The sequence below is a fragment of the Lagopus leucura genome, unplaced genomic scaffold (assembly GCF_019238085.1).
Source record: "Lagopus leucura isolate 7727_CA_CO unplaced genomic scaffold, USGS_WTPT01 Super-Scaffold_100051, whole genome shotgun sequence".
In the NCBI taxonomy this organism is placed as follows: domain Eukaryota; kingdom Metazoa; phylum Chordata; class Aves; order Galliformes; family Phasianidae; genus Lagopus; species Lagopus leucura.
Window position 1 is genome coordinate 127,469 of NW_024962297.1, and position 25,206 is coordinate 152,674.

General features: G+C 53.3%; 3 protein-coding genes across 5 annotated transcripts; all 3 read right to left on the reverse strand.

Moving 5' to 3' along the window:
• Window positions 1-90: 90 nt before the first annotated feature.
• On the reverse strand, window positions 91-13,032 carry CEP85 (centrosomal protein 85). Of its 3 annotated transcripts, XM_042885593.1 has the most exons (14): window positions 13,001-13,026; window positions 12,755-12,891; window positions 11,835-11,987; window positions 8,040-8,755; window positions 7,295-7,428; window positions 6,310-6,427; window positions 5,761-5,946; window positions 5,267-5,419; window positions 4,841-4,995; window positions 4,227-4,347; window positions 3,732-3,782; window positions 3,539-3,646; window positions 2,670-2,898; window positions 91-2,407 (listed from the first exon to the last, which is right to left on the reverse strand). In XM_042885593.1, the coding sequence occupies exons 2-14, from the start codon at window positions 12,807-12,809 to the stop codon at window positions 2,244-2,246; spliced, it is 2,343 nt and encodes a 780-aa protein (XP_042741527.1). In that variant the 5' UTR covers window positions 12,810-12,891; window positions 13,001-13,026; the 3' UTR covers window positions 91-2,243. The 3 variants fall into 3 exon arrangements, with proteins under 3 accessions (XP_042741527.1, XP_042741529.1, XP_042741530.1); XM_042885595.1 differs by lacking the exon at window positions 12,755-12,891 and having other exon boundaries at window positions 13,001-13,032; XM_042885596.1 differs by lacking the exons at window positions 11,835-11,987; window positions 12,755-12,891; window positions 13,001-13,026 and adding an exon at window positions 9,070-10,371.
• Window positions 13,033-13,121: 89 nt separating this feature from the next.
• On the reverse strand, window positions 13,122-19,673 carry CNKSR1 (connector enhancer of kinase suppressor of Ras 1). Its single transcript, XM_042885581.1, has 21 exons — window positions 19,611-19,673; window positions 19,135-19,292; window positions 18,300-18,490; window positions 18,138-18,222; window positions 17,905-17,946; window positions 17,563-17,829; window positions 17,427-17,486; window positions 16,991-17,059; window positions 16,706-16,825; window positions 16,498-16,577; window positions 16,058-16,170; window positions 15,837-15,982; window positions 15,643-15,673; window positions 15,378-15,550; window positions 15,224-15,297; window positions 15,050-15,121; window positions 14,895-14,968; window positions 14,667-14,731; window positions 14,490-14,592; window positions 14,059-14,240; window positions 13,122-13,984 (listed from the first exon to the last, which is right to left on the reverse strand). The coding sequence occupies exons 1-21, from the start codon at window positions 19,660-19,662 to the stop codon at window positions 13,784-13,786; spliced, it is 2,358 nt and encodes a 785-aa protein (XP_042741515.1). The 5' UTR covers window positions 19,663-19,673; the 3' UTR covers window positions 13,122-13,783.
• Window positions 19,674-21,844: 2,171 nt separating this feature from the next.
• ZNF593 (zinc finger protein 593) lies at window positions 21,845-23,048 on the reverse strand. The gene is made up of 3 exons (XM_042885599.1): window positions 22,852-23,048; window positions 22,317-22,379; window positions 21,845-22,206 (listed from the first exon to the last, which is right to left on the reverse strand). The coding sequence occupies exons 1-3, from the start codon at window positions 23,046-23,048 to the stop codon at window positions 22,065-22,067; spliced, it is 402 nt and encodes a 133-aa protein (XP_042741533.1). The 3' UTR covers window positions 21,845-22,064.
• Between the last annotated feature and the right edge of the window lie 2,158 nt (window positions 23,049-25,206).

Sequence of the window (25,206 nt, forward strand, 5' to 3'; positions counted from 1 at the left end):
GCTGCCAGCGGCGAGGGCCCGGCCGGAGCGCGCGGAGTCCCGGGGGCCCTGAAGCGCTTCACGCCGCCACGCGGGACTGCTTTGCACGAGTGGAGCAGAGCAGCTTTATTTTATACTCAAAACATTCGGTACAAACAAGTGGGTAAAGACAAACGCCGATATAAATACACCCGTGCTCGACTCGACGAAGGAAAACAACGCGAGGCTGAACGCCAACCGTCGGAATACGAACTGCACAACCAGCAGGGAGGTGAGGCACGTGGTCCTGCACGCTGCGCAGGGTGCTCGCGAAGGAAGGGCCGAGTCCCGCGCCCAGCCGGGCTCTGCGTTAAGCCCAGAGGTCGTTTTGCAGGACAAAAGCACGGCCGTTTCCTGCAGGGTAACCCGCAAAGCGGTGACACGGAAGCCGGGGCTCAGTACGGGCGCAGGGCTGGGGCAGCCAACCCAGCCTCAGGGCTGCGGCGTTCTGCCGCGATCCCATTTGCGCAGCCGGTTGCGGACAGGCAGGAGGCGCACGCGGCCCTGCACCCAGAGTCACATCTCCCACCGCACCCAGAGCAGAAGGCGGCTGCTGCTGAACAGCACATCCCAGCCTGCAGCCTTCCGTGCCAGAGCTCCCGGCGGCCGGGACCTCAACAAGCTTTGGCCCACAGCGAGCTCAGGACGTGGCACCAGGAGTGTGGGGACAGAGCCTGAGATGTAACACAGCAGATGCTGGAAGCTCTGCATGCCGTCCCGGAGCTGGCTGGCATGGCACACTAACCAACTCGTGGCCTAACTTCAAGAACAAAACAGATTTGGTCTTAAATCTTAACACAAAAGTTACAACAACATTTCTCTCAAAATTAGGGCTCACGGCCCCAGTGTGAACCAAGAGCAATTGAAGGGGCAGAAGTTTCAGCAGTACGTTCCCTGTTTTACCACTGACTTCATCATTTGTGGGTCAAGAGAGAGCAACCAACACAAGTTTCACCCTTGGCACCACAGTACTGTCTCAAGCCAACACTCAGGACTGTAAAGTTGCCACTAAGATTAAGAAAGTTGTGACAAAATTAACTGTATCCCACGCCAATTTAGATTCCAATTATTTGGCACAGGAGTGGGGAGCAACCAGAGAACCAGAGGCAGAACTAGAACAAAACCTGAGTAGTTGCAGCCTCACTGGCATCAGGAGGAGCTCTCAGATCCAGCTGTACAATCCTGCTGCCATTTTAGGACCAGAAGGGCTTTCTCCTCAACAAGGAGTAAGCAGAGCCATGCAGGTTCTCCTAACAGGCCTGCAGCGCGGTCCCCCTGTGCAGAGGGTCCCTACAGCTCAGGCAGGAGCTACGTACATTCAGAGCCCTGCAGGATTGTTTGCAATGGCTCTGAAGGCTGCTACAAGAAATAGTAATTCCTCACCCTGCCAGCAGATGCATTAGTTACAAAGCAGTGTGTGAACAGGAAGCTTCTGTAGCACATTAAGGCACTTCAGCATCAATCCATTTCCTCTGTAGCCTGGGTCATACACACACTCCGCGTGCTTTTTCAGGGGGATAAAAGGTTTAAGGCTTCTAGGATCCAGGGGCAGCATTTTGAGTCTTCTGTTAGTGTTGTTTTATTCCCCAACACCTGTTGGCTACCAGAAGACTCTGGCTGCATTTACCTGAGCAAAGCAGGTCCTGGTGCATGAATGGCTACACAAGCATCCAAATCAGAATTGCACACAGCACCTGACAAGCCTGTAGCACAGCGATGTAATTAGTGGTAGCATAATCAGCACACCTGCTTGCCTACAGAATCCACAGATATCCCTGAGCACTCTGATAGCACTCCACTCTTACAAGCTGCACAGGATCTGTGCAGAGAATTTATCAGAAAGACCAGGGCATACATTTTCTTTTAGTGTTGGTTTTAGCTTTTGTCACATTTGCATGTTCAGTGTCTGACATGCCTTGGAGGCTATTCAGAATTCATCTCCCAGAGTGAGAGAGTGCACCAGCTCCAGCAAAGACAACAAAAAACACATTCCATAAGATCAAAGCTACTGCAAAGCCTGACACTGAAGCCCTGAATGATTCCAGTTAGCCAGTCAGCAGATAAACACTTCTGGCAACAACCCCCAATTTCTCCTGGATAAGCCACACGTTTGTACCCAAGCATTGGGATGGTAAAGTGCTGAACAGGTTTTCAATTGTAGGAGTTCTAGTCTCCTGAGAGTTCAAGTCTTCATTTCCTGTCTTACTCTGGGGGGAGAGCTCTCCTCACTGAGTGATGCAGTTGTCTCCCATGTCCTGGGCGTATCTGTCAGATATTGCCGTTCTTAAGTCCTCCACCTCTCTCTGAAGCTGTTTTACCTCCACCAGTTTTTTTGCAAGCGCATCGGGGCTCAGCAAGTCGTCCTTCTCCTTAGCTGAGTACTGCGCAGCTGTGGAATCAGAGAAAAGCGTTACCTCAGGTATGCATTTCTGACCAACAGCCCCATGCATCTGTAAGTGAGACAAAAATCAATGCACATTTGCAATAGACATATTTGTAACATGCAGCTGTTACTGTATGCACTCTTAAAGCTTGCTAACTGCAGTAAGAAGATTCAGGAAGGTAAGAATCTTCTAAACTGTAGGTGAGGTACTTAATTCTGCTGCAGCACATGCAACAAAGGGTTCGCTATGCCATCACTGCATACTTACAGCGAATGCCCAGAAGCAGGGAGAGATTAGGATCCTTGCCCTGAGCCCTCTGAGTGACAATGCTGTAGACAGACTGCAAATCCTGCAGGCAGCTGGCCAGCTCACAGTGCAACTCCTGGGCAAGGCGGGCAGTCTCAGCAGGCAGGGGCTGAGCTGTCAGCTCTGCCTGCCGGAGCCGTTCCTGAAGGGTCAGGTTCTTCTCAATGAGATCCTGGTTCTGCACTGAAAGCTGAACAAGTGGCAGCAGATGAGTGGTCACTGGGTACAGAACAAGAACACTTCAAAGCAGCTTAACACAATTGCTCAGTGATGATGGGAGCACCGATGTCAGGAGGAGCAGGTCTATATTTAAAGCCCTCCAGACTCTCTCCAAGTGAGTGAGAAAGTGAGCAAGTGTCAGCCCTGCAGGGTCTGAGCAGCCTGCTTTCCTGGCTGACAGGAAGCACTCAGTGATGCTGTGCTGTCCCTGACAGCGTGTGACAAACAGAAAAGCTTTCAGGAAACGTACACCACCATCTCATCCCCACCCTAGCCATCTCTTCCCTCAAAGGCTGCCACTGTACTTCGGTTCCTTAGGCTTGAGACCGAGGCTCAGTCCTGCCCTTCAGCCAGGATTGCAATTGAGTTTGGACTCATGTTCACTGCCTTGCTGCCCCCAACAGGCCAGCTTGGTGTTGTCCAACACAATCCACAGCCTCATTTGAAGTTCCCGAAGCAGAAACTGCCTCTCCCTTCATGTTTTTGAGCACTGACAGGACAAGTGATGGGCAGAAAGCAGGACAGACTGTGCTGCTGACTGCAAATTAGAAGCCCTGCTAAAAACTACAATCATTCAATTGCTATGCTCAGGTACTCTGCACTGCTCTGACCTCTTTCACTGCAGTCCGCAGCTGCTGCAGCGCATTTTCCCTTCTCACTGCCTCCTCTTTCAGAGCTTGGCTTGTTCCTTCTTCCTGGGCCACCTGTTCTTCCAGGTTCTGCAAAAGACCATGGGAAAATGGTAAGTCTAGCTTGCTTTATAGAAAATTGAATTTCAAGGTACCTCCACAGCCACCTTCTCACCTTCACTTGCGAAGACAACTGCTCCATCTTCTTCTGCTGTTTTTCCACAATCTGGAATCAAAAGCACAGGTGTAACTATGAGCCACAGGGAATTTCAGCAATGCCACCAGGACTCTTCCTTCACTAGGACAATCCCTCTCTTCCTTGTTCCAGTCCACTTACTGCTTTAATTACTGCCGACATCAGTGGGAGATTAAGGTGCCCTGATAAAAGGCACATCAGAAATATCAGCTACAAACAGACCAGCAAAGTTACATTCTTGTGGTTTTCTTCTCTACATTCTGCAGCTTTTCTCCACTAGTACTCCTGTAGTGCATGGTTATCACACCAGGAACAGTTCTTAAAACCTTTTGGTTTAGAATTACAGGAACTGCTGTTTCAGTGCAGTTGTAACTACCTATAGATGTAAAAGTCCTCGATTTCATTCTTGTGCCCAGTGTGACTCCCTGGAAAAAAAAAAAAAAATTATGGTTCCCAGTTGGGAGAGCCTGTTACCTTCCTGAGGCAGTCACATTCTTTCTTCAGAGAGTCATTTTCTATTTTCTGTTTCTCCCCATCCTGTACAGGAGTTCCTCTCTCTGCATTCTTTACACACTGCTGCACCTTGTCCTGCAAGCTGAAAATAGCACAACACCATGGGAAAACCAGCTTTGTTTGGGGCGTTTCCCTCTAGATAATGTGAGAAGGCAAATGATTTCCATAGCAGATGTCAGTGCTCTCAGTTTGCATCCCAGCAAAGGGATGTGAGAGAAGGAATCCCATTCCCTGGGCACAGCCCTGAGCTTAATATTGGTGGAGCCTCAGACACTGCAGGCCACAAAGATATACTGTGCAAGGAATTATGGTTAAGGCCAATAACCAGAAGAAAAAAAAAACTAAGGAGGACAAGAGAAGCTGTTTTTCTTCCTGCTATTTTGATATTCTTCCACCCCCTACTCTCAGCATATAGAATTTGAGCAGTGCTTTGGTGAGTGGTCGCATAATCTTCACAAATTCATGGCAACCCAGTTCAGAGGTGGGACAGCAGATGAGCTAAATCATCACTGGTCTCATGCAGTTACTACTTCAGTCCTAAGGTGAAGATTAGATGTAATCCCATGTATTTTTACCTGTGCACAGTGGAAAGAAGTTCCAGTTCTTTATGTTTCTGGGTTTCTAGCTGCGTCCCTTGCTCTCTGAATGCAGCTCGTAAATTTCCAAGCTCTGTTTCCAGTGCCAGCACTGTTTCTTGCAGAGCAGTACTCTTCAGTTCAGATTCCTTTAGCTGTAGCAAAGACAATCACAACACTAGAGAACTCCCAGGAATTCCAATCACATGCACAACATTTTCCAACTACCTACCCTTGCAATGCAGATTTTCATTATCTATGTGCCCCCCTTCAGCTGTAGCTCAGAACACCCTTCCCAAAAAAGGGAGGGCTGTAACTTTACTTGGGCAGCTGCACAAGGGTTTATTTGCAGCTGTAGAAAAGCCACCTGAGCAACTGTTTGAAGAGCTATCATCATTACCCAGAGGATATATAGAGCGTATTTACCTTCTGACTCTGCTTCTGGTGGTCCTCAAGAGTTGGAAGATCAGCCAGGTATCGTTCCAGGGTCTCAATTCTCTGCTGCCTCTCCCTGTTTTGTTCAGATTCCTTCTGGCATTTCTTTTTAAGGTTATTAATGTGTTTGTCTCTTCCCTTTACCTGCAGGGATAGTTAAATATGAGATTAGTTTATATTATTTCTTGTCCATTCTTCAGTCATCTGTATACCCACTCATTAATGTGTTTGTTCAGACTCAGCACCAAAATGCCACCTTGCCTCGGCAGTATTTCTGCTCATTTAGCTAAAGACAGGCTTCTTCTCTGCTTAAAAACACTTGTAACTACAGGACAAAGGATTTTTCCTTATAAAGCCAAAGTACTCTTTAAGGAGATCAGAATACACATACAGCGCATAGCTGTGAAAAACTTTTGTGCACCTCTCTACACTGCCTTTTGACTTTTCAAAGACATCTTCCCATCTCCACATCGATGGCATCGTACCCTTTCTTCCTGCTTCTTTAAATCCTCTGCATATATCTGCTTATTTTCCTTCAGCGTCTCCTGGATCAGCTTTGCATCCACCTCTGCAGCAGCCAGTTTTCTTTCCAATTCAATCTTCTCCTTACTGAGAGATTCAGTCTTCTCTGCGAATTGTGCTCGGAGAAACGTGTTCTCCCGCTGCAGCTCCTACAAACACAGACAGCCCGTGAGTTCTGTTCACCACACCAACGGTTATTAACTGGCAGGAAGCAGATGAGTTGTCTCAGAGTTGTGTGCTTTTAATCCCCAACCATCGTTCAGCACATCTTACACACTGCAGTCTCTGACACTGCACTCGTCAGAGCTGGCAGCACTTGGATCAAAAGCACAGCTTCTGAGCAAACCCTGCACTTCAGGGCTCTCAAGAGTCAGAGGCTCTCAGAGATGACATAATAAGGATCACACATGGGATAATTTTACTCTGCACGGCCCTCCTCCTTGGGAAACAACTAGTGAGGAGTGGTAGGGCCCGACGTTTCAATACTATTTCCCACTGGCAGCCTGCAGCACCTGCATTCTCAGCATGCAGACGTCTCCATAGGGCGCTGGGCAGCCAAGCAGGGCGCTGTGAACCTGCAGTTCGCTCTCCCGGACCTTCTGCTCTAACTGGGATATGTGTTGCCTTTGCCTGTAAACAAACAAAGACAAAAACAGGTGAAGCACTTTTCTCCAATGTATCCCTTTTTTTTTAATGGCAGTGCAGAGCAATGCCACAAACAGTGCCACAGCAACTCTAACTAATGCTTGACATGGCAACAAGCACAGTGGAAAGACAGCTCGACAACTCAAGAGCTGGCCTGCACTGAGCACTGAGTGAAAGCTGCTCATTTTGACCTTTCTACAATTTGCATAAACTTTTCTTCTCTCTCCTCCTCTCAAAATTTCCCTGCCCACCCCCACAGCACTGGTTATACAGCAAACACACAAGCCTTGCATGTTCTGGAAGATCCAGCTCGACTGCAGAGTTTATGAGTAAAACAGACATCAGAGGACTCGAGACGAGCAAGCAGAAAGGATGCTTACAGCTCAGATGCTGAAGGCAGCTTTCTTTAGAACTTTTTCAAAAGCTTACAGTCACTAGCATTATCTATTGGAAGTGCTCTTTGTTGGTCTAAACTCACAGAAACAACGAACAAATTTGACAGGAAGATCCCCAAGAGCTTCCAGAAAGTCCTCAAGCACAGAGGAGGTAGTTCTGACATTTTAGATAACTGTGATGTAAACAAAAATATTTTTCCATTACAAAACACAGAAAACTGTAATCGAAGTTGGTTTCTTTGAACTCCTTAGGATCATTGTCTCATTTTCACGATGAAGGGGAACAGAGCATGTTGGAAAAAGCAACAAAACAAAATGGCCATTTTCAAAGGTATGTTCTTCCTTACAGGAGAATAAAGCAAGTCCATTCAGGTCTCCTTTGTATTTTCAAAACTGTCCCTTCCCAAGAGGAAATACACTGGAGCCCTTAAACCCAGTGTCAGTAGGAAGCTCTCACCTGTCAATGAGGAGCTCTTTCTCCTTGAGTAGGTTTTCATGGGAGTTCAGGATGTTGATCCACTGGGCTGGATCAGGTGTAGGTAGTGAAGGAGAATACATGGAGGGATGGTGGCAGGCACCTCCATTTTGTAACTGAAAGAGGAGACAAAATAAGGAGGGAGAGATTTATGCTCCACAGAGGTAATTGCAACATTGCTAGAGCTATTTTGCACACCGTGTGCTCATCTGCATGCCAGGACACAGCTATTTCAGTCTCTGTTGATGTCCAAGAACAAGCAACTTCACCCAAGAGCAACTGGAGATTAACAAATAATTTTAGATCACTGTGCTTGCCCACTGGAAATAATCTGTCTCCATCAGGGTAGAGGTAGCAAAGGCAATAAGCAGTTCCTCTCCTAAAAACGAACTGCAGTTTACACACCTTCTGAGATCTGTTTTCTAACATACAGAATAGAACTGTTCTATAAACTGCTAAGAACTGGCATGTTTTGGCCGATGGGTATTTCACCTCTGCATCTGCACTGAACTATTGTGCAGTATTTTAACACAATGCAGTGCTGCTCAGAGTAAGCAGCAAATGATACCTGTGACACCACACTGTAAAACAAGCCATTAAGAAAATTACTGTTTGTGTAAGATAGGAAAAGCAGAAGATATTATTTCCCTCACTTCTCAAGTCCCAAACAATCATTCACGAGTAAAAAGAAAGGACAGGTTTTAAACTCACACACACGATGCCCTACCTGCATCTGCTCTATCTGCAGTCGCACACTGTCCAGCTGTTGTTTCCAAGCACTGAGCTCACAGACCCTCTCATGCGGATGCAGCGTGCAGGTCTCTTGCATCCATGCCACAGATGGGGGCGTTACAGGTTTTGGAAAGAAACTGTTGGTCTGGAGTCCCGCTGGCATCAGCCTGCTGCCTCCTGGCCACGTCCCGTCACAGGCTCCATTAGCCCCTGCAGACTGCTTGATCTCTGGCAGCACCTTATAATGGTCTCCCCCTGCCTCAGCTGCCCCAGAGTTTGGATTGAATTTCTGGAACCTCTGGAGAGGGTCAGCACACAAACTATCCAGAAAGAGAGACTGGTTAAGCGTGCGCTCAATGGCAGGGGTGTCAAACTTCCAAGTATCTTCTGTTCTCATGTGATCAGAAACAGGACGCCAGGATTTCTCAAATCCATTTTCCCCTGAAGTCCCACAGAGGCGCAGCAGATCCCTGTGTGGCAGCTGAGATGACTTCCCAGCATTAAAGTCTCCATTTCTCAGGAGTCCTGCATGTTCCAAAGCAGCCCCTGGCACAGCAGTTTTGGAAGTACTCTGCAAACAGCTCTGCTCTCCTGCTGAGGACAGCTTGGAGGGTGAGGCACCCAGTGTGGATGGCATAACATGGGCTGTTGGGATGGTTGCTTGGGTTTTAATGGGCTGGAATGAGGAACCGTTACTGGAACTGCAGAAGTCTGGGAAAAGATAAGCCATACTTTAATCTTGGAAACATTCTGACATGAACAGCCATTCCTCTGCTAAACATTTTTCCTCAAGAATCTAAAAAAGCAATTCTTCGCACCCACCCCAAGCAGCAGCACAATGAAGGCTCCCCCCACGACAAGTTTACCACAGTAAACTACAGGGAGAATCCAAGTTTAGTTCAGTACACATTTTTAAGTGACTCCAGTATACTAGTTATTCCAGCATAAGCTTAGATAAACAAGGTTCTCTTCCAGTAATTTTAGAAATCAAACCCTTTAAATCAAATAAAAAGGCTGAAACTTACTCAGCTGAACACTGAGAGCATGATTCTGCTCTGCCCATCCCACAGCTCAGTGACTCTGAACCATGCCCAAACCCAATGGGAGCCTTTGCTAGGCCCATCACCAGAGCACTACATCACCAAGCAGTGGATCTTCCACCTCCTCCGGGACACAGCAGCAAAGGAACTCCTTCCCGAGGCTACAGTAATGGCTGTCGCCTTACTGCTACAGGAAATGATACAGCACAAGCACCCCAACGTGAGCCTGTCCTGTCAGATGGGCACCAAACCTGGCTACATGGAAATACAGGGTTATTCTTAGCAACTCTCAGATTTCAATGCAGCAACAGCACGAGCTGAGAAAGGCAAACACTGAAATGCCTGTTCCCTCTCCTCCTCCCAACACACCGCATATCTCAGAGACGCCAGGTTGCCTACAGATACACAAACTTGTTTTCTCGTTTCTGGTTTGGCTGGAGGCCCATCTCCATCGGATGTTCCTTTGATCCAAGGTCAGAACTGCAAGGTCACACTCGCACATGCTTGTACCCTCAAAGCATTGCAGCAAGCAGTAATGAAAGGTAACACTTTCAATATGATCTTTTCAATATGGTCTTTTCAATACCATCATAAAAACACTGGAAAACCACCATGTGAAAGGACAAGATCCTTTCCTCCAAAACGAGCAGGAAAAGTGTTTGAAGGAAGAAATCTCTTCAGACATTCCTTGGCTGTGTCCAGGAATCCCGGAGAACAACATGCTACCAAGCAGTCACAAGAACACGTTGGCAAACAGAGAAGGGACAGTGCAATTTCCTTTTACAGCCTCTGTATTTATACCCCAGCATCACTGTCAGGAACTTGAGCCCTCTGACCAGCACGCCATGCACGGACGCTGAAATCAGTCCCTTGAATGCACTGAGGATCATCACAACAACATTTCTACATAACTGATGAGCTGATTTGAAAGTCAGCATGGCTCAGCCAGTTGTCAGTGCTGCAATTCAGCCTCAGCTCTTGGAAAGACTGCGGCACTGCAGACATTCAGAAGGGCAATTTCCTAAAGAAACATCCTTGTTCTCTCTCCTGCCCTCAGCAAACAATAGGATGTTTTCTTATCCTGAGAGACATAAACATATGCTCTAGTAATACCTCCAGTAATCACAGAATCACCCAGGTTGGAAAAGACCTTCAAAATCATCCAGTCCAACCATCCACTTATCGCCAGTACTTCCCCACTAAACCAGGTCTCTTAGTAGCACATCTAAATGTTTCTGGGACACCTCCAGGGATGCTGACTCCACCACCTCTCTGGGCAGCCCTTCCCAGCAGCTCACCACTCTTTCAGAAAAGTATTTCCTAATGTCCAACTTGAACCTCCTCTGCACAGCTTGAGGCCATTCCCTCTAGTCCTATTGCTAATTACACAGGAGAAGTTGATCCCCATCTCAGCACAGCCTCCCTTCAGGCAGTTGTAGAGAGCAATGAGGTCTCTGCTGAGCCTCCTCTTCTCCAGACTGAACAATCCCAGTTTCCTCCACTGCTCCTCAATGTCTTTCTTGTAACGAGGGCCCAGTGCTGAACAAACACTCGAGGTGCAGCCGGAGCAGTGCTGAGGACAGAGGGATGATCTTCCCTGCTCCTGCTGGCTGCACTGTTGCTGATACAAGCCAGGATGCCATTGGCCTTCTTGGCCACCTGGGCACACTGCTGGCTCGTGTTCAGATGAGTGTAAATGAAGAGCCCCAGGTCTGTTTCAGCCACAAAGTCTTCCAGCCACTCTGCCCCAAGCCTGTAGTGTTGCCTGGGGTTGCTGTGGCCAAAGCGCAGCACCTGGCACTCTGCTGGACTTCATCCCATTGGCCTCAGCCCAGTGATCAGCCTGCCAGATCTTCTGCAGGGCCTTCCTACCCACAGGGAAATCGACACTTTATGCCAACTTTAGTGCCATCCCAAATATTTCTACAATCATTTAAAAAAGCCTTAATTTCAACTCACACATTAGGATCTATAGCTCGCTCAAAAGAGACAGACATAAAAGGCTGAGATGTAGAAATGCATGAAATGCACTGTTTTAAAGAATAACACAAACTTCCTCTCTGCTGGAACAGGCATCAGTGAATCAATAATGTTTTATGTCACTTTTATGAATGAAAGCACAAGTAGGAAAGATCTAAGAGACAAGAAATTTCACCTTCAGGGCTTTAGCTGAGTGCAAGCCACTGTCATTGTCCAGTGAGAAGCACACAGCTTTCACACTGATAAGACTTATACACAAAGGTACACTGATTTTAAATCCCTAAAATCACAGAATGGCTTGGGTTGCAAAGGCCCACAGTGCTCATCCAGCTCCAACCCCCTGCTGTGTGCAGGTCACCAACAGCAGACCAGGCTGCCCAGAGCCACATCCAGCCTGGCCTTGAATGCCTGCAGGGATGGGGCATCCACAGCCTCCACAAAGCACACACGAGACTTGCTGGTAGATCACTTGTATATATGGGTATCAAACATCACATCACCAAGATGGCTCTTTCAATCTGCTAAAATGCTTATTAGTCAAAAGTCAACAATTCATTAGAGAAACAGTAATTTCCTTGATTACTAGTTTATGTTTTAGGCAGTAAATCTGAGTAGTATCTGAGGCTCTGGTTTTGAAATAGTTACCAGATTTCATTATAGATTCTGCTCCCTCCAACTTGCACATACTAGGGTTCAGTAACTGTTTAATGCCTGTGGGTCTTCTAAGAACACCTCAGGCAGTTATTGTGTGATCCCATGCTGAAAATCACCTTCTGTGCTGTCGGAGCAGGAGGTCCCTATGCCCACATCACCGCTGTCGGCCATGCTGGAGCAGCGACTGGTGCGGCTCTGGAACTTCACAGACAGCATTGGTGTTTTCCAGTCAGTCTCTGAGAAATGACTCTTCTGAGCAGCACTGGGATCTAGAGAGAAAAAGCCAGTATGTTTGTGTTTAGCCAGCAGACTGAAAAGCCGTTTAATATATCTCACTGGTGACAGGACGAGGCCTTAAGCTGCACCAGAGTAAGTTTAGGTTGGATATCAGGAAAAACTTTACAGAAAGCACTGGAATGGGCTGCCCAGGGAGGTGGTTGAGTCACCATCCCTGGAAGTGTTTAAAAACTGGATGTGGTGCTCAGGGACATGATTTAACAGAGGGTTTTTAAGGTGAGGGTAGCAGGTTGTGGTTGGACTTGATGATCTTTAAGGTCTTTTCCAACCTGAGCAATTCCATGACTCTATGCTTCTATACGTATCTTATTGAGCCATACCAACTTGTCATTTGTAGCAGAAAATAAACTGATGCTTGCTCAACTTCCCATATTGCTTCTAAAGAAATTCCTTTTGCAATTACAAGGAATTGAAATACACTTACATGGTTGAAAACCAATCCTGTTATAGAAGTCAGAATGCAGAAGCAATGAATATTTCCAGCAATACGGCTGGTGGTGCTGTGATACTGATTAAAAGGGAGCAGCAACGAGGTCTCACAGCAATATATGCTTTCATATTAACTGTTAAGAAGCGATTACCCAGCAGACGGGCCCGCTACCAAGCAACAGCCGAGCCATAAACCTGCTCTGCAGGAAGCAGCGTTGTGCTGCAGCAGAGCTCTGGGCCAGCAGCTCCTCTCGGTCGCGTTTCCCCCAGAGAAACGAAACGGGATCCCCAGCAGCGCGACAGCCCTTACCCAGCGGATCGCCGCGCTGCAGCCTCAGCTCCGGCTGTTTCTGGAGAGCAGCCATCTTACGTGCTGCACGACCGCGGGGCGACGAGAGACGGGGCTTTAATCAGCGCAAAGCAAACCGCGATCCCACCGGCCGGGCCCTGAGGTGAGGGAACAACAGCCCAGGATGGAGGAAGAGAGGCGGAGGAAACCGTAAGGGAGGAAGCCGACACGTAGCACGGCACCACACCAACCGCCCCCCTCGCTCACCTGCCCGCCGCGCCAACCGCGCGCCCCGACCGTTACGGCCCGGGGTGGGGGGCGGAGCCAGCAGGACGCACCTCCCCGCCGCTCTCCCCCAGCCTATCGGAAGAGGGAGCTTCACCCCCGGCTCGCGCCGATTGGCTGAGCGAAAAGATGGCCCCGCCCCGCGGCGTTCGGTGGAGGAAAAGTGTCGGCAGCCGCCACCGCGGGGTGGGGTTCGCTGTTTTCTTGCGCGTGCGCAGTGCGGGTGGTGCGCTCAGGTGTGCTGAGGTGTGGGTAGCCCTGGCCCGAAGGGGGGGGAGCTCCGCAGTGGCCGTCAGCAGAGAGCGGAGGTCCGCGCTGCTCCTCCGCTCCGGGTCCATCAGCCGGATCCTCCCATGCTGGCTATGCCGGTGCTCAGCGATGCTGGAGGGCTCTGTCGGCTCCTCCCTTCCCCGGGAGCACGGCGGCACGTGGTGTGGGGGGCCGGATGTCACCGCAGGGACACTTCGGCACGTGGCACATCTGTCAGCGATTTATTAGCTGCAGAAGAGAGCCCGGCTGGAGGCATTGCATTGGGGACGCGTTCCTCCTGGAGAAAGCCCCTGTCCTCAATGTGAAGGGTCCTCAGAAAAAAGCAGGATTGGCCCTGCGGTGTCCCACCCCTGTGGGCGATGCAGCAGAAGCCACTGTGGGGGGCTGAACCTTCTGAAACGTCACCAAACCCCCACGCACCGATCCAGGACAGGCAGAGCACCCGCAGTGCTGTGAGCTCAATGGGGAATGATTCCTGCTGGGGCCCGGGGAGTGTCAGGGCTCGGCTGCTCCTGCTGGAGGCCTCTGCTCAGCCTCGTGACCCCCGCCGCTGTCCTGGCCCTGCTGCCGTGCCCACCACTCCTGCAGCTCCTGGTACAGGTCCTGGTGCTCGTCTTTCCAGCGCTGGAACTTCTCGGAGGTCAGCGCGGCATCATCCAGCAGCTGCTCAAGGGCCTGCAGCTCCGCCAGCTTCGCCTGCAGAGGGGAAGGACATGTTTTGGGGCTGTGTTGGCAGGAGCAGGGGCTGGGGAAGAGCTGTGGGATCCCACCTTGAGCGTGCTCTGCAGGGCCCGCACCGCGTGCACCTTCTCGTTGATGCGGGGGTTCTTGTTGCGCCGGATGAAGGACTTACGGCACTGCTCCTGTGTCAGGAAGCGCTGCCGCCCGATGAGGGACACCCCGCCCTGCCTCAGGCACCACATCAGGCTCTCGAGATCCTCCTCGCAGGGCTCTGAGCGTGGAGATGGACACCATGATATAGGGTAACCCCGAAACCCTGCTGGGGCACCCTCACCTATAGCCCACATCCAAAGGGGAGTTTGGACGCCAAAACACAACACCTCAGAGCTGCAAAGACAAAGATTAGCCTCTGCACTTCAAAACGGCAGCTGTGAATTTGGTTAAAGGACGCACCCAGGATGACAGGGATGTGCCCCTTTTAGCACAGGGCATAGAGTCCCTCGTGCCGACCAGCACCTACCTACAGGTGAATGGGGCTGAGGGCTACTCTGCGGGCTGCTGGATTCACCACTGGTCTGGAAGAGCTGGGCTTTCTCTGGGGCGTTCTGCAGCCTTTTCTTTGGCTGGAGAAGAGATGAGATGGGGATGAGATAAGGAACTGCTGTCCCACCCTGGGGTGTCCCTTAGAGCCACTCACCGAGTCAAAGCCAGGTCGGGGAGATTCATCATCAAGGTCCTCAGCTTCTGTCTCGCTGTAGCAGTCTGGAGGCCATGGGGGAGGATAGAAGCAGAGATCCTGGGCCAGTTCCAGCAGCAGCGCCGAGCACCACCCCCATGCACCTCCTCTCCGTTTCTCACTTTCCCCAAATTGTGGACAAAATTCCCAACGCTCCCACCCGCTCCCCATCTCCTTCCTCCATGTTACCTTCCTCCCTGTGTGGGACGGGCTGGTGGGCTAGTGCATGCTTTGTCTTAGCTGTGATCAAGTGGCTGACCCACCTAGGGAAAAAAGGCCAGACAGACAGTGGGTCACGGACAACCCACTGCAGCAGGACCACTACAAGCTGCCACATCACTCACATGCTCAAATCTGCCAGCGTTTCCGCAGCGAAGACAAAGGGCTTGTACTTCTCATGGGAGAGCTGGAAGACACTGCGAGGAACACAAGCTGCCCTGAGCCCACGTCCTGCCTCCCCCGTGTCAAAGCACCCGCTGCTCTGCAGGGACCCCACCAGCACCGCAGTGCCCACTCACTATTTCTTCTTCTGCTCCCTTGTGCTCTCCAGGTTGTAAGTGGCCACATTGATGAGACCTGCAGCCTTGTCATCCTGTGGGGGACATGCGGTCCTGTCCACTGCCTGCCTTGGCACAGAGCCTGGTGGCAGAGTGTGAGGGCATCCCCACTCACGTTGGGGTGGTTGTACCAGTAGAGCGTGTGGCCCTTCAGCACAAACCAGCAGCGCTTCCACTTCTGGGCCATGAAGCCCACGTGGTCCTTCTTCTTCAGGAGCCAGCCATCGCAGTCCGCCCGGCCCAGGTCCCGGCATGAGACCCGCCGGCGGCTCAGCCTGGTCGCCACTCCTGCAGCATTTTGGGGTGCTTCAGGTGTGGGGCGGTGGGACGAGCCCCCAGCCCGCCTCACCCCAGCCTGCTGTCACTGGCGTCCCACTCACCTTTGGCTCTGCGTCCCGTCTCAGGGCTGCCCTGGAAGGAGACAGATGAAGGGTGAAGCAGCACAGCACCCACAGCCCCGTGGGGCCCCCACCTCACTCACCCTTCAGCAGCAAACTCAGCAGGCTGCCCCCCAACGCAATCCTCGTGCCCCCATGGATGCCCCCCAAAGCTCCATGCTCCCACCAGCTCTCACCTCCCCGGGGGTCTGGCTGGGCTCTGCACTTTGTGCCCTGGGGGCTGTTGTGGGGCTGAACTCTGCTGTGCAGGGTTGGAAGGCACACGGTGAGCTTGGGGTGCCTTGTGGGGTGCCGGCCTCCCACACCACGTCCTTCCCAGCACCTGTAAACAGTGAGCGAGACTGCAGCCTCCTGTCCCAAGGGGAGAGGTGAATCTTTCCCCTCGGTTCCTCCATACCGAGACTGAGTGCTGCCGGCCGGAGCTCACCCACGTCCTCCCTTCGCAGGCTTGTGCTGTGTTTGTCTTCGTCAGTGCTGGGGTCCGGCCCTGAGTCTGCGTCGGCAGTGGTGCTGGGGGGAGAAGGGCCCCCTGAGCCACACAGTGCCCCCTGCCCGGCCGTGGAGCTCCCAGTATTGCTCCCACCCGGAAAAGCTCCCAGCGGCAGTGAGCTCAGCCTGCGGAGCCAACGGCTCGACGCGCTTCTTTCCATTCCGGGAGAGGAGAAGGGTCATTTCTAAATATAGTTTCCTCCCCATTAAAACGTTACCAAGTGAATTAATTACAAACAGAGGCACTTCTCTCTGTGTATGTGTGTTGCTTAAGACTCCTGGCAGCTGCCCGAGCTGCTCACATGAAGGCTCTGCTCTGCGGCGATGGGATGCGAGGTCTAAGCTCACCTGGATGCCGGGGACGAGGGGCTGCTGGGGTACTCGCTGCTTTTGGGGAGATCCACAGCATCCAGAAAAGCACCCGGCACCTGTAGATGGAGCCTCAGTGCTTCACCTTGCATTGCCACATTCTGGGATGACCTCCCATAGGGCTGTAGACACCTGGCTGTGTCCCAGCACAGCCCTGTCTGGCACTGGGAGTACTGGGAATGCTCACCTGCTGCCTGGTGCTCAGGGGGGAACCAGGCAGGCTGAGGGGCAGCTTCTTCAGCACAAGTGACGCTCTGCTTGCCTTCTCCAGCAGCTTCTTCACCAGGTTGACGCGTGTCCAACCCACCTGCCAAGGGCACCTGGTGAGTAGGGGCACAGCCCAACCCCTGCATCTGAGTTCCTGCATTCCCCAAATCCTTCCCAGCCAGAGGCAAGCACCCCTCAACTCCAGCTGTACTGGGGTCCGTCCCGGCCAAACCAATATCCCCACGTGTCCCCGTCCCCAACTCACCACCACTTGCTCATCGACCTGCACGATCTCGTCCCCGGGCAGGATGTGACCCCCATGCACAGCCAGGGCCTGGAGCAAATACAGGCAGCAGGGAGCTTTATGGAGCTTTCTTAGCTGGGAGGACTTGGGGGCGGGGTGGCTCGGAGAGAGTGGGGTTAACCATTAACGCGGGGACTGACCCCGGCGTTGGGCAGCTGCAAGGGTCCAGGTGGGGGGGATGGTGGGATGAGCTGCAGCCACTCATGGCATGAGTTGCCCAGACTCAGCCACGTGCAGCCATCCAGCAGTCTGGGGATGGGAGAGTGGCACAAGGCCTAAGAAGCTCCCAGGACCCAGCCTGACAGGCTGCAATGTCCCAAATGGCCAATGGTAAAAGGGGGAACAAGGTGGCACCAGGGTACAGTGACAGACAAGAAGGGGATGGGCCCCAGCTCACCTCCGAGTTGGTCATGGACACAAAGTGCAGGCAGGAGCTGGTGGAGGTGATCTCCAGACCCTGCAGGGCAGTGGGGGAGGTGTGAGTGAGGGGGGATGAGGGGGGGTAAGGGGCACCAGGGCAGTGGATATCTCACCAGTGGGTTGTAGGGCAGCATTGGGGTGCTGGGGGATGCTGGAGGGCTCCCTGGAGTCTCAGGAGGCAGCACTGGGATGCTGGGAGATGTTGGGGGGCTGCCCCACAGGCCAGGGGGCAGCGTGGGGGTGCTGGGGGAATCTGGAGGGCCATCACATGGTGTGAGGGGCAGTGCCAGCTCCACCTGCTGCAGCATGGCCCTGCGGTCCAGCAGTGCTGGGGGACTGCAGCCCACGATGCTCTCACAGATGCCTATGATGTGCTGGCACTGTGGGTAAAAACATGGAGATGGAGCACTGCTGGGACCCCTATGCCAACAGCCCCCTCTTTATCTAGCACTCACTATACACAGAATCTGGCTGTTCTTCTCTGCAGTAGAGCAGTCCTGGGAGGAAAAATAAGAGGGATGAGTGAGACAGATCAGCATGCTTCTTCCAGCCCTCCCCACCACCTCCTCCCTCACCCCATCTCTCCCTCATCTCCAACACAGAAGGGGCTTTGGGGGTAGGAGATCGCCTGGCTGCCTTCCCCACACCGTGCCCATCACCATGGCCATGTGGCTGTGTGGCCACCCACCATCTGCAGCACCTCCACCAGGCGGGCACAGAGCAGGACAATGTCCCGAGTGGATGAAAAGTCATTCAGGGTGGAGAAGAGGTATCTGGAAGGGAGGTTTGAGAGCTCAGCACCAGGGAATGTGTGCACAGCACCCACGGGTGCCCCTTGCCTGCCCCAGACCTGTTGAGCCAGGAGAAGAGCCTCTTGGCAGCTCCAATCAGGTCGACAACACAGGTCAGCAGGGCGATGAGGGGTGGCTGTGGAGTGGTCCCCCCGGGTGAGCCCTCAAGTACCACGGTCTCAGTGCACTGTGCCAGCTCCCGCAGCCTCTCTGTCAGTGTTCGCAGGCTGGTGCTCACCAGCTCTGTGTCCTGCAGTGAGGACATGGCCAGGACAGTGGTCAGAGGTGGCCAGGATTCCTCCACAGCCTTTCCTGTTCAGCTCAGGGCAATCTCAGTGTTCCCCCCTCCATCCAGCCCAGAGTGTTCCCTTGCTCCATCTACCCCTAGGTAACCCCCCATGTCCTATCCAGTCCAGGTATCACTGTATCCCTCCTCCAACCAGCCCACTGTGTCCCCATGTCACTTCTTCAACATCCATACAGTGCAGGGTGTCCCAGTATCCCCCTCTCCATGCAGCCAGGGTACCCCAATATCCTATTCCATCCAGCCCATGCTATCTCCGTGTCTCCCTTCAACCTCCGTCCATTCCAGAGTGTCCCCATGTCCCAACTCTGTTGAGATCCTGGTGTCCCCTTTTCCCCTCCTCAAACTCCAACCAGCCCAGGATGTCCCTATGTCCCCCTGCTCTATCCAGCGCTGGGTAACCCTCCATGTCCCACCCAGTCCAGTTGTCTCCACATCCCCCTTCAATCCATCAATCCCAGAGTGTCCCCCAGGTCCCCTCTCCCAGCAGCCCACAGTAACCTGATGTCCCCCTTCCATCCGGCCCACACTGTCTCTGTGTGCCCCCTCCATCCATCCCAGACTCCACCACCCATCGCACCGTTGCTCACCAGGGCTCTGAGCTGCTCCACGGCCTCCAGCAGAAGCTCCTGGTGTCCCACACGCCAAACTCCCAGTGCCTCCAGAGCTCCCTCTGACAGCCTCAGCAGCTCAGTGCCTGCCAGACCCCACTCCTCGAAGGGATACCCCTGCACGGCTGCGTCCAGCCCTGCTGAGAGCCAGGCACACGGTGAGGGGGAGACCCTGCCACCCACCCACTGTCCCCTGGTTCGGATGACCCCACGGTGGAGGGTGACACTTGCTTCCGTCCATGCACTGAGCACGCCAGACCTCAGCCAGCACCGTGCTCACAGCCCCCACCTCTTTCCCTTTGAAATCCCTCAGGGTTTTGGGAAAAGGAAGAATAAAGGTTGGGGAATGGGCTCCCACCGCCGCCACAGCATTGCTCCCAAAGCAGGGACACAACCCTCCCACCTGGGGGCTGAGCTCCTCCCTCACTGGGGGTCTTGGGGCGGGGGGCTCTCACCTCGCAGCCAGGCCGCAGTCTGCGCAGGGCCCCAAGCGCCCACAGGCTCCATGGCGGCGGGGCTGGAACCGCCCTCGTCGCTGCTCACCTGCGCCAGGTGAGGGCAGCCCCATTGGCGCACCTGCGTGCTGCTCACCACAGCTTCCTGCCTGCTCTCCTCCCTCCATCCCGGTACGGCGCTGTGGGGTGAGGCACTGCGACGCACCCCAGTGACTCAGGCTGCAGACAGTGACATGCGGCCATCAAAACTCACTGCGGGGAGCTCCATCCTCCGCTCCCCCTGCTGAGCTGTGACTCCCCCTGCACTAGAGCTGAGGCCCGGCACAACTCACAACACTGACGCAGCCACACCGATGGGGATTTTGCAGTCCCCCCTTGAACACGATTCCATTGCAATGGGGAAATTGAGGCCAGGCGCTGGCCTCACCTCCAACCACATCTTTTACAAGCCACAAACCCGCCCTGGTTCCCCCCCGAAACGCCTCCGTGCCGCCCCGCCGCACTGTGTGCGCTTGGGGGAGCAGCGGGCGCTGATTGCTGCTGACAGCCGCGCCGCGCCGCTGTGTGCGAGGGGCCGTGGGTCCGACCTGCTGCTCCCTCCGCACCATGATCATCCGCCCCCGCCGCCTGACCCCAGGCTATTTCCGCCTGCTCCAGGTAAGGGGCTCTCGGGGCTGGGAGGGGGCTCAGGGGCACGCCAAGATCCTGCCCATGCGGCTCGAAGGCCGCAGAGCCGTGCTCGGCCCTGTCCTGGCTCACGGGGAGCACAGAGCTCTGCCTGTGAGATCTGCAGGCTGTGGAGCTCAGGAGGAGCCGCAACCCTTCCACGCGGCCGGCAGGCCTTGGGGCTGCACTCGGCCCTATTCACGCCCCGAGCGGGCCGTGAGGGTGCTGGGGGGCACCCCAATAGACACCAGCTGGGTGCGATGGGGGTGCTCAGGCCACGTAATCCCCCTGCTGGGGTTTTGGGGCCGGGGTCTGCCATTGCCGCCTTCTTTATCTCCTCCAGATGCAGCTGGCAGCGGGACAGGGGGCTGAGCCCAGGGAGCGGGCGCTGCCCCCCACGGCCCTGCTGCTGGCAGCTGCTGGGCTCTGCCTCTCCCTCTACAGCGCCTGGAGGATGGCTGGGACACCCAAGGTCCCCCCACAGCCCTGATGGGCCATGGGGATGGTCCTCAGGTCCCCATCTAGGCCTTGGGATGGTGCCATGACTCCCCCCTGCCAACCTACGCCACTGCCCCATCCTGTCCGTCCATGCCTTGGAGCTGGGGAACATACATCTATCCCTGTCTTGGGAGCCAGGATGCCACAGGATAGGTCACAAAGTTGATTCAAGCCCTCAACAACATGAAGGGATGCAGCGAGCAGGGCCCAGGGCCACCAGCACAGCCCCAGGCTCCACTGAAGCCCCAGGATTGGGCATGAAACCAGAAAATGGAAGAGCGGATGAAGGAGCCGAGTGCCACATTCACTCCCCCCTTAGAGGCTGAAAGGAGGTCAGCTCTGAATGGCATTAGGTAATAAAGCACTGGGACCAGGAACAGCCTCTGAAATGTGTGGACATGGGGCTGACTCCTGCCCAAGGGTAAAGAGCAGTCAGTGCTTCTCCCAGTGCAACCACAGCCTTCCCCTTCCCCATGCTCACTGACCCTGAGCTGAGAGTGAGGCTGCTCCCCCCCGGCAGAGGGTTGGATGCTGACAGCTGGATTTGGTTGCTTTGATCTCTGAAGTCAGGGGGGAACAAATCCAGGCAGCATGCATGGAAATAAATCCTTTCCCTCTGAACAAAGCTGTGTTGTTGTCACACTGCTAAGCAGCAGGGAGGAAAAACCCCTGATGAGTGTCTCAGTGCAGTATTGGTACTGCCACCAGCAGCAGCACAGGGACACAATGCATGTGATCAGAAGCAGGTGGGGGGATGCAATGAGGGGACCACATCATGCCCTATGCACGGCCCCAGCCCCTCACTTGCACAGTTCCACCAGACCAAAACTCAATGACGTTGATTTTCTATAAGCCTAGAAGTGTACCTGCTGGGGGGGGAACACTAGCACGCCTTCTTCAAGGCCCAAAAGAGCAGGGCCAGCCCCACAGTGAGCCGCTTACAATAAACCCAAGTGCTTGATGAAGACTTCATTCAGGAGCATAACCCCCAGTGGGTGGGGATCCCTCCCCCTAGGAGGGCAGAACAAAGGGGCTTTGCCATCCTGCCCCAGAGAGCTCCAACGTCAGCGTTTGGTTGACATATTTTAATGGTAACTCAACCTCTGACTCCAGCAGAGGCACCTCTGAAAGCAAAGAGGTGAGTAGAACACTGCACAGCTACCCATTCTTTCCCCCAGGAATGGGGACGCAGCCATGGCACCCAGGAGCACGCTGGCTGCTTCTCCTCATTAGCGCCTGGCAAAGAGCTGAACAAAGAGTCCTTTCGGCAGCACAGCAGCAAAGGGACCCTCAGCTGGATGCCTCCATCTCAACGACTTCATCCAGGGGCTGGGTTTGCACATGGACCTTCTTTGGAGGGATGTAGGAGCCCATCCCAGCAGCACGCTCGGCCTCCTCCTGTGTATACGGCTCCTCGCTCAGCTGCTTCAGCCTGTGGGGGACAGAAATGGGTTGGAAGCGAATGGATGAAGGGCATCACCACTGTCCTTCTTATTCTAGTTATGGGGCTGGGCACAGCTTCGCTCAGCACCCCCCTATTACCTCTTCTTATGCACCTTGGATCTGAAGTGCTCCTTCATGCTTGTCAGGTCCACGAAGTAGCGCCTGAGGGATAGAAGGGCAAGAGGTCATGGTCAGGGGAAGTATGGATTCAGGAGCCTGTGTGGATTTGGGAACCTTCCACCTCCAGACCCAGCACCCCCACGGTTGGGGTCCCACCAGAGCGCAGAATCAGTGCTCAGAATGTAGAGCTTCCCCAGACCCAGACCCCTCTCCAGCCATAACCCACACCAGGAATCCCTCCTACCCCACCAGGTCTCCGCCAAGATCCCCTGCCCCGCAAGCCAGGACCCTCCCCTAAGAACTCCTCCCCAGGACCCCCAGCCTCCCCATCAGCACCTCGAGACACCAGGGCGAACCCTCCAAAAACCACTCCTAAGACAAGCGTTTCCCCTCCCAAACCCCAGGAACCCCATCCCCCTCCACTGACTTCCGCTCTCTCCCCACTCGCCCCAAAAGAACCTCACAGACCCCTCACAGACCCCCCACCAGGACTCCCCACCACGACCCCACGCACGCGCAGTGCAGGCAGTAGAACTGGGCACAGCCCGGCAGGTCGGGGTCGGGCTCCTGGCGCAGCAGCCGGGCAGCCCGCCCGGGCTCCAGATCGGCGTGGATCTCATCCAAGTCCCGGCGCCGCCGCTTTGTTTTCGCCAGCCGGGCCAGCGAGTGCGCCCGGTGCGCGCCCGTGCGGCGACTGCTGCGCGGCGACATGGCGGCCGACTGGAAGAAGCACTGCTCAGGCGCGGGAGAAAAGAGCTCCGCCCCGCGCCTCTGGGCCACGCCCCCAGTGGCCCCCGTGTGCAGCCGATTGGCGCGACGCTGAAGTAGATTTGCATGTCCCCGCCCCATCTCCGCCCCCTCTCTTCCTGCTCACGGGGAAGTCGTTCTTCCTCGTGCTTTGGCCGCTCTGTGCTGCCAGACTCTATGGTCAAAGGTCCTCCGTGCCGTACTAAGCATGCGCACAGACAAGCGGAAGTCGGAGCGAGCTGAAAGCTGCAGTAGCGCGTTGCGCTCAGCGAGGTGGCGCTGTGCAGCGCTGCGAGCGCTACTGGCTGTACCGGATTCTTCCCAGTGTGCCTTAGAGGAACTCAGGAGCCACCCATTGTATCCTATGGGCCGCCCTGTAGCGCTGGCACAGCTCGTCTTCGTGCTCCAGGGTTCGCAGCGTGGCCTAGTGGGCTCCCAAGGCCCCCAGTGTGCTCTAGGCCGCGCTGGAGTCCTCTCACTTCTCATCATTGTCATCGGGGGAGCTTCAGTGACTGCTCAGTGCGGCCTTGAGGCTTCCAGGTGCCACCCCTTGTGTTCTGGGGCACCCTAGAATCCTCCCAGAGCTGCTTAGTTTGCTCTGGGATTTCTGAGAGTCCTCCCAGTGTATCTCAGCAGAATCCCTGGACCTCTTGGTGTGCTGCAGTGAACCCTAGTGTATTCCCAGAGCTCCTCAGAGTGCTCTGCAATGCCCTCGAGGTTCCCAGTGATCCTTAGAGGACTCCCAGAACTCCCCACTTTAACTTAGGGCACCTCAGTGTGCTCCCAGAGTTCCTCAATGTGCTCTAGGGTACATTCCGTATACACTTGCAAATAATTTATGTTGCACTCATACTTTGTGTTCCTTTTTCCTTTTACTGTGTGAGGTGGGTCTGCTGCCACCAAAAGGTTAGCTTGGATTGAGTTTTTCCATGAATGAGAACCATAGGAGAAAGAAATATGAAGACTACTTGATTGGTTGTCTGCTTGGATGCAGGGATGGACAGTAACATTTTGGAAAGGTATATAATGATACACTGTTTGCAGTACTGAACACAAGAGCTGCCATGCCTGCATGAAGGGGCGTCCAGGACTGCTCTGAAACAAGGAACTGGGTGACTTTGGAAGACACTGTGTCTCCTGGGGCCTTCTACAGTGTGGTTTGCATAGACTGGAAGGAGCAATGCTTGGTACCTTTGCCCTTCATGTCCCACTCTGAGGTGGTGGCTCCTGGACATGGTCCTACCTAGAAAGGACTTTGGTTCAACCTCCAAAGACATGCGCAGTACTGAGTTTTATGATGCAAGTTGTTGGGTTAAACTGGCAGTAAGAAATGTAGAATGAAGGGATGCAGTTTCTGTGAAGGTGAGGATCCATTCTTCACATTACGTACCTTTTATCACATTACCAAGTCAGCCAGATGGATCAAACAGTAGTGGAATGATGACAGTAGTACTTTTTTCACATAGACATTTCCGTGGGTGCCAAGATGGATTAAAATCAAATCCATCTTTTAGTTCCTGGTTTACCCACCTCTTGTCCCTGGAGATACAGTGCTGGCGTTTTTGAGCCCAGGCAATTTCCCACTGGAGCCAGTAGGGGTCATGGTAAGAACTGTTAAATCTTGTCCTTATTTTCTGGTCTATATCTTACCCCTAGTTTCAAGCAGAAGAGAAAATAAGTAAGCAGAGGAGTTGCTAGAGGTTATTCTGGGATCTAGGCTACACAAGATTGGATTGAGACTGCTAAGTTTTGCTATCAAATCCTGACTGCAGTCCTCGGTATAATGCTTGGAAATGTGAGGACTTATTCCTCCAAGTTGGTAAAGAAGATTTTTGTTTAGAGAGAAAGGTTTCAGTATCTCTACAGACCTGATTCTTCTCTAGTGCTGAAATAAAAGGTTGTGACTTGAAATGGAGGCTTTCCTGTCTGCTGCCAAGATTATGGAGAGGTGTTGGTGTCAGGAATGAAATCAAACCTTATAGAAATAAATAAATTTAAAATCATTTTAAAAGTTTTTAGCAAACTTTAATCTTTACCCAGAAAAAATCTGCAATGGCATCATTTCTGAACAGGCCAGGTCATCCTTGAAAGCTTTTCACATAGTCTCAAGTATAAATATTTT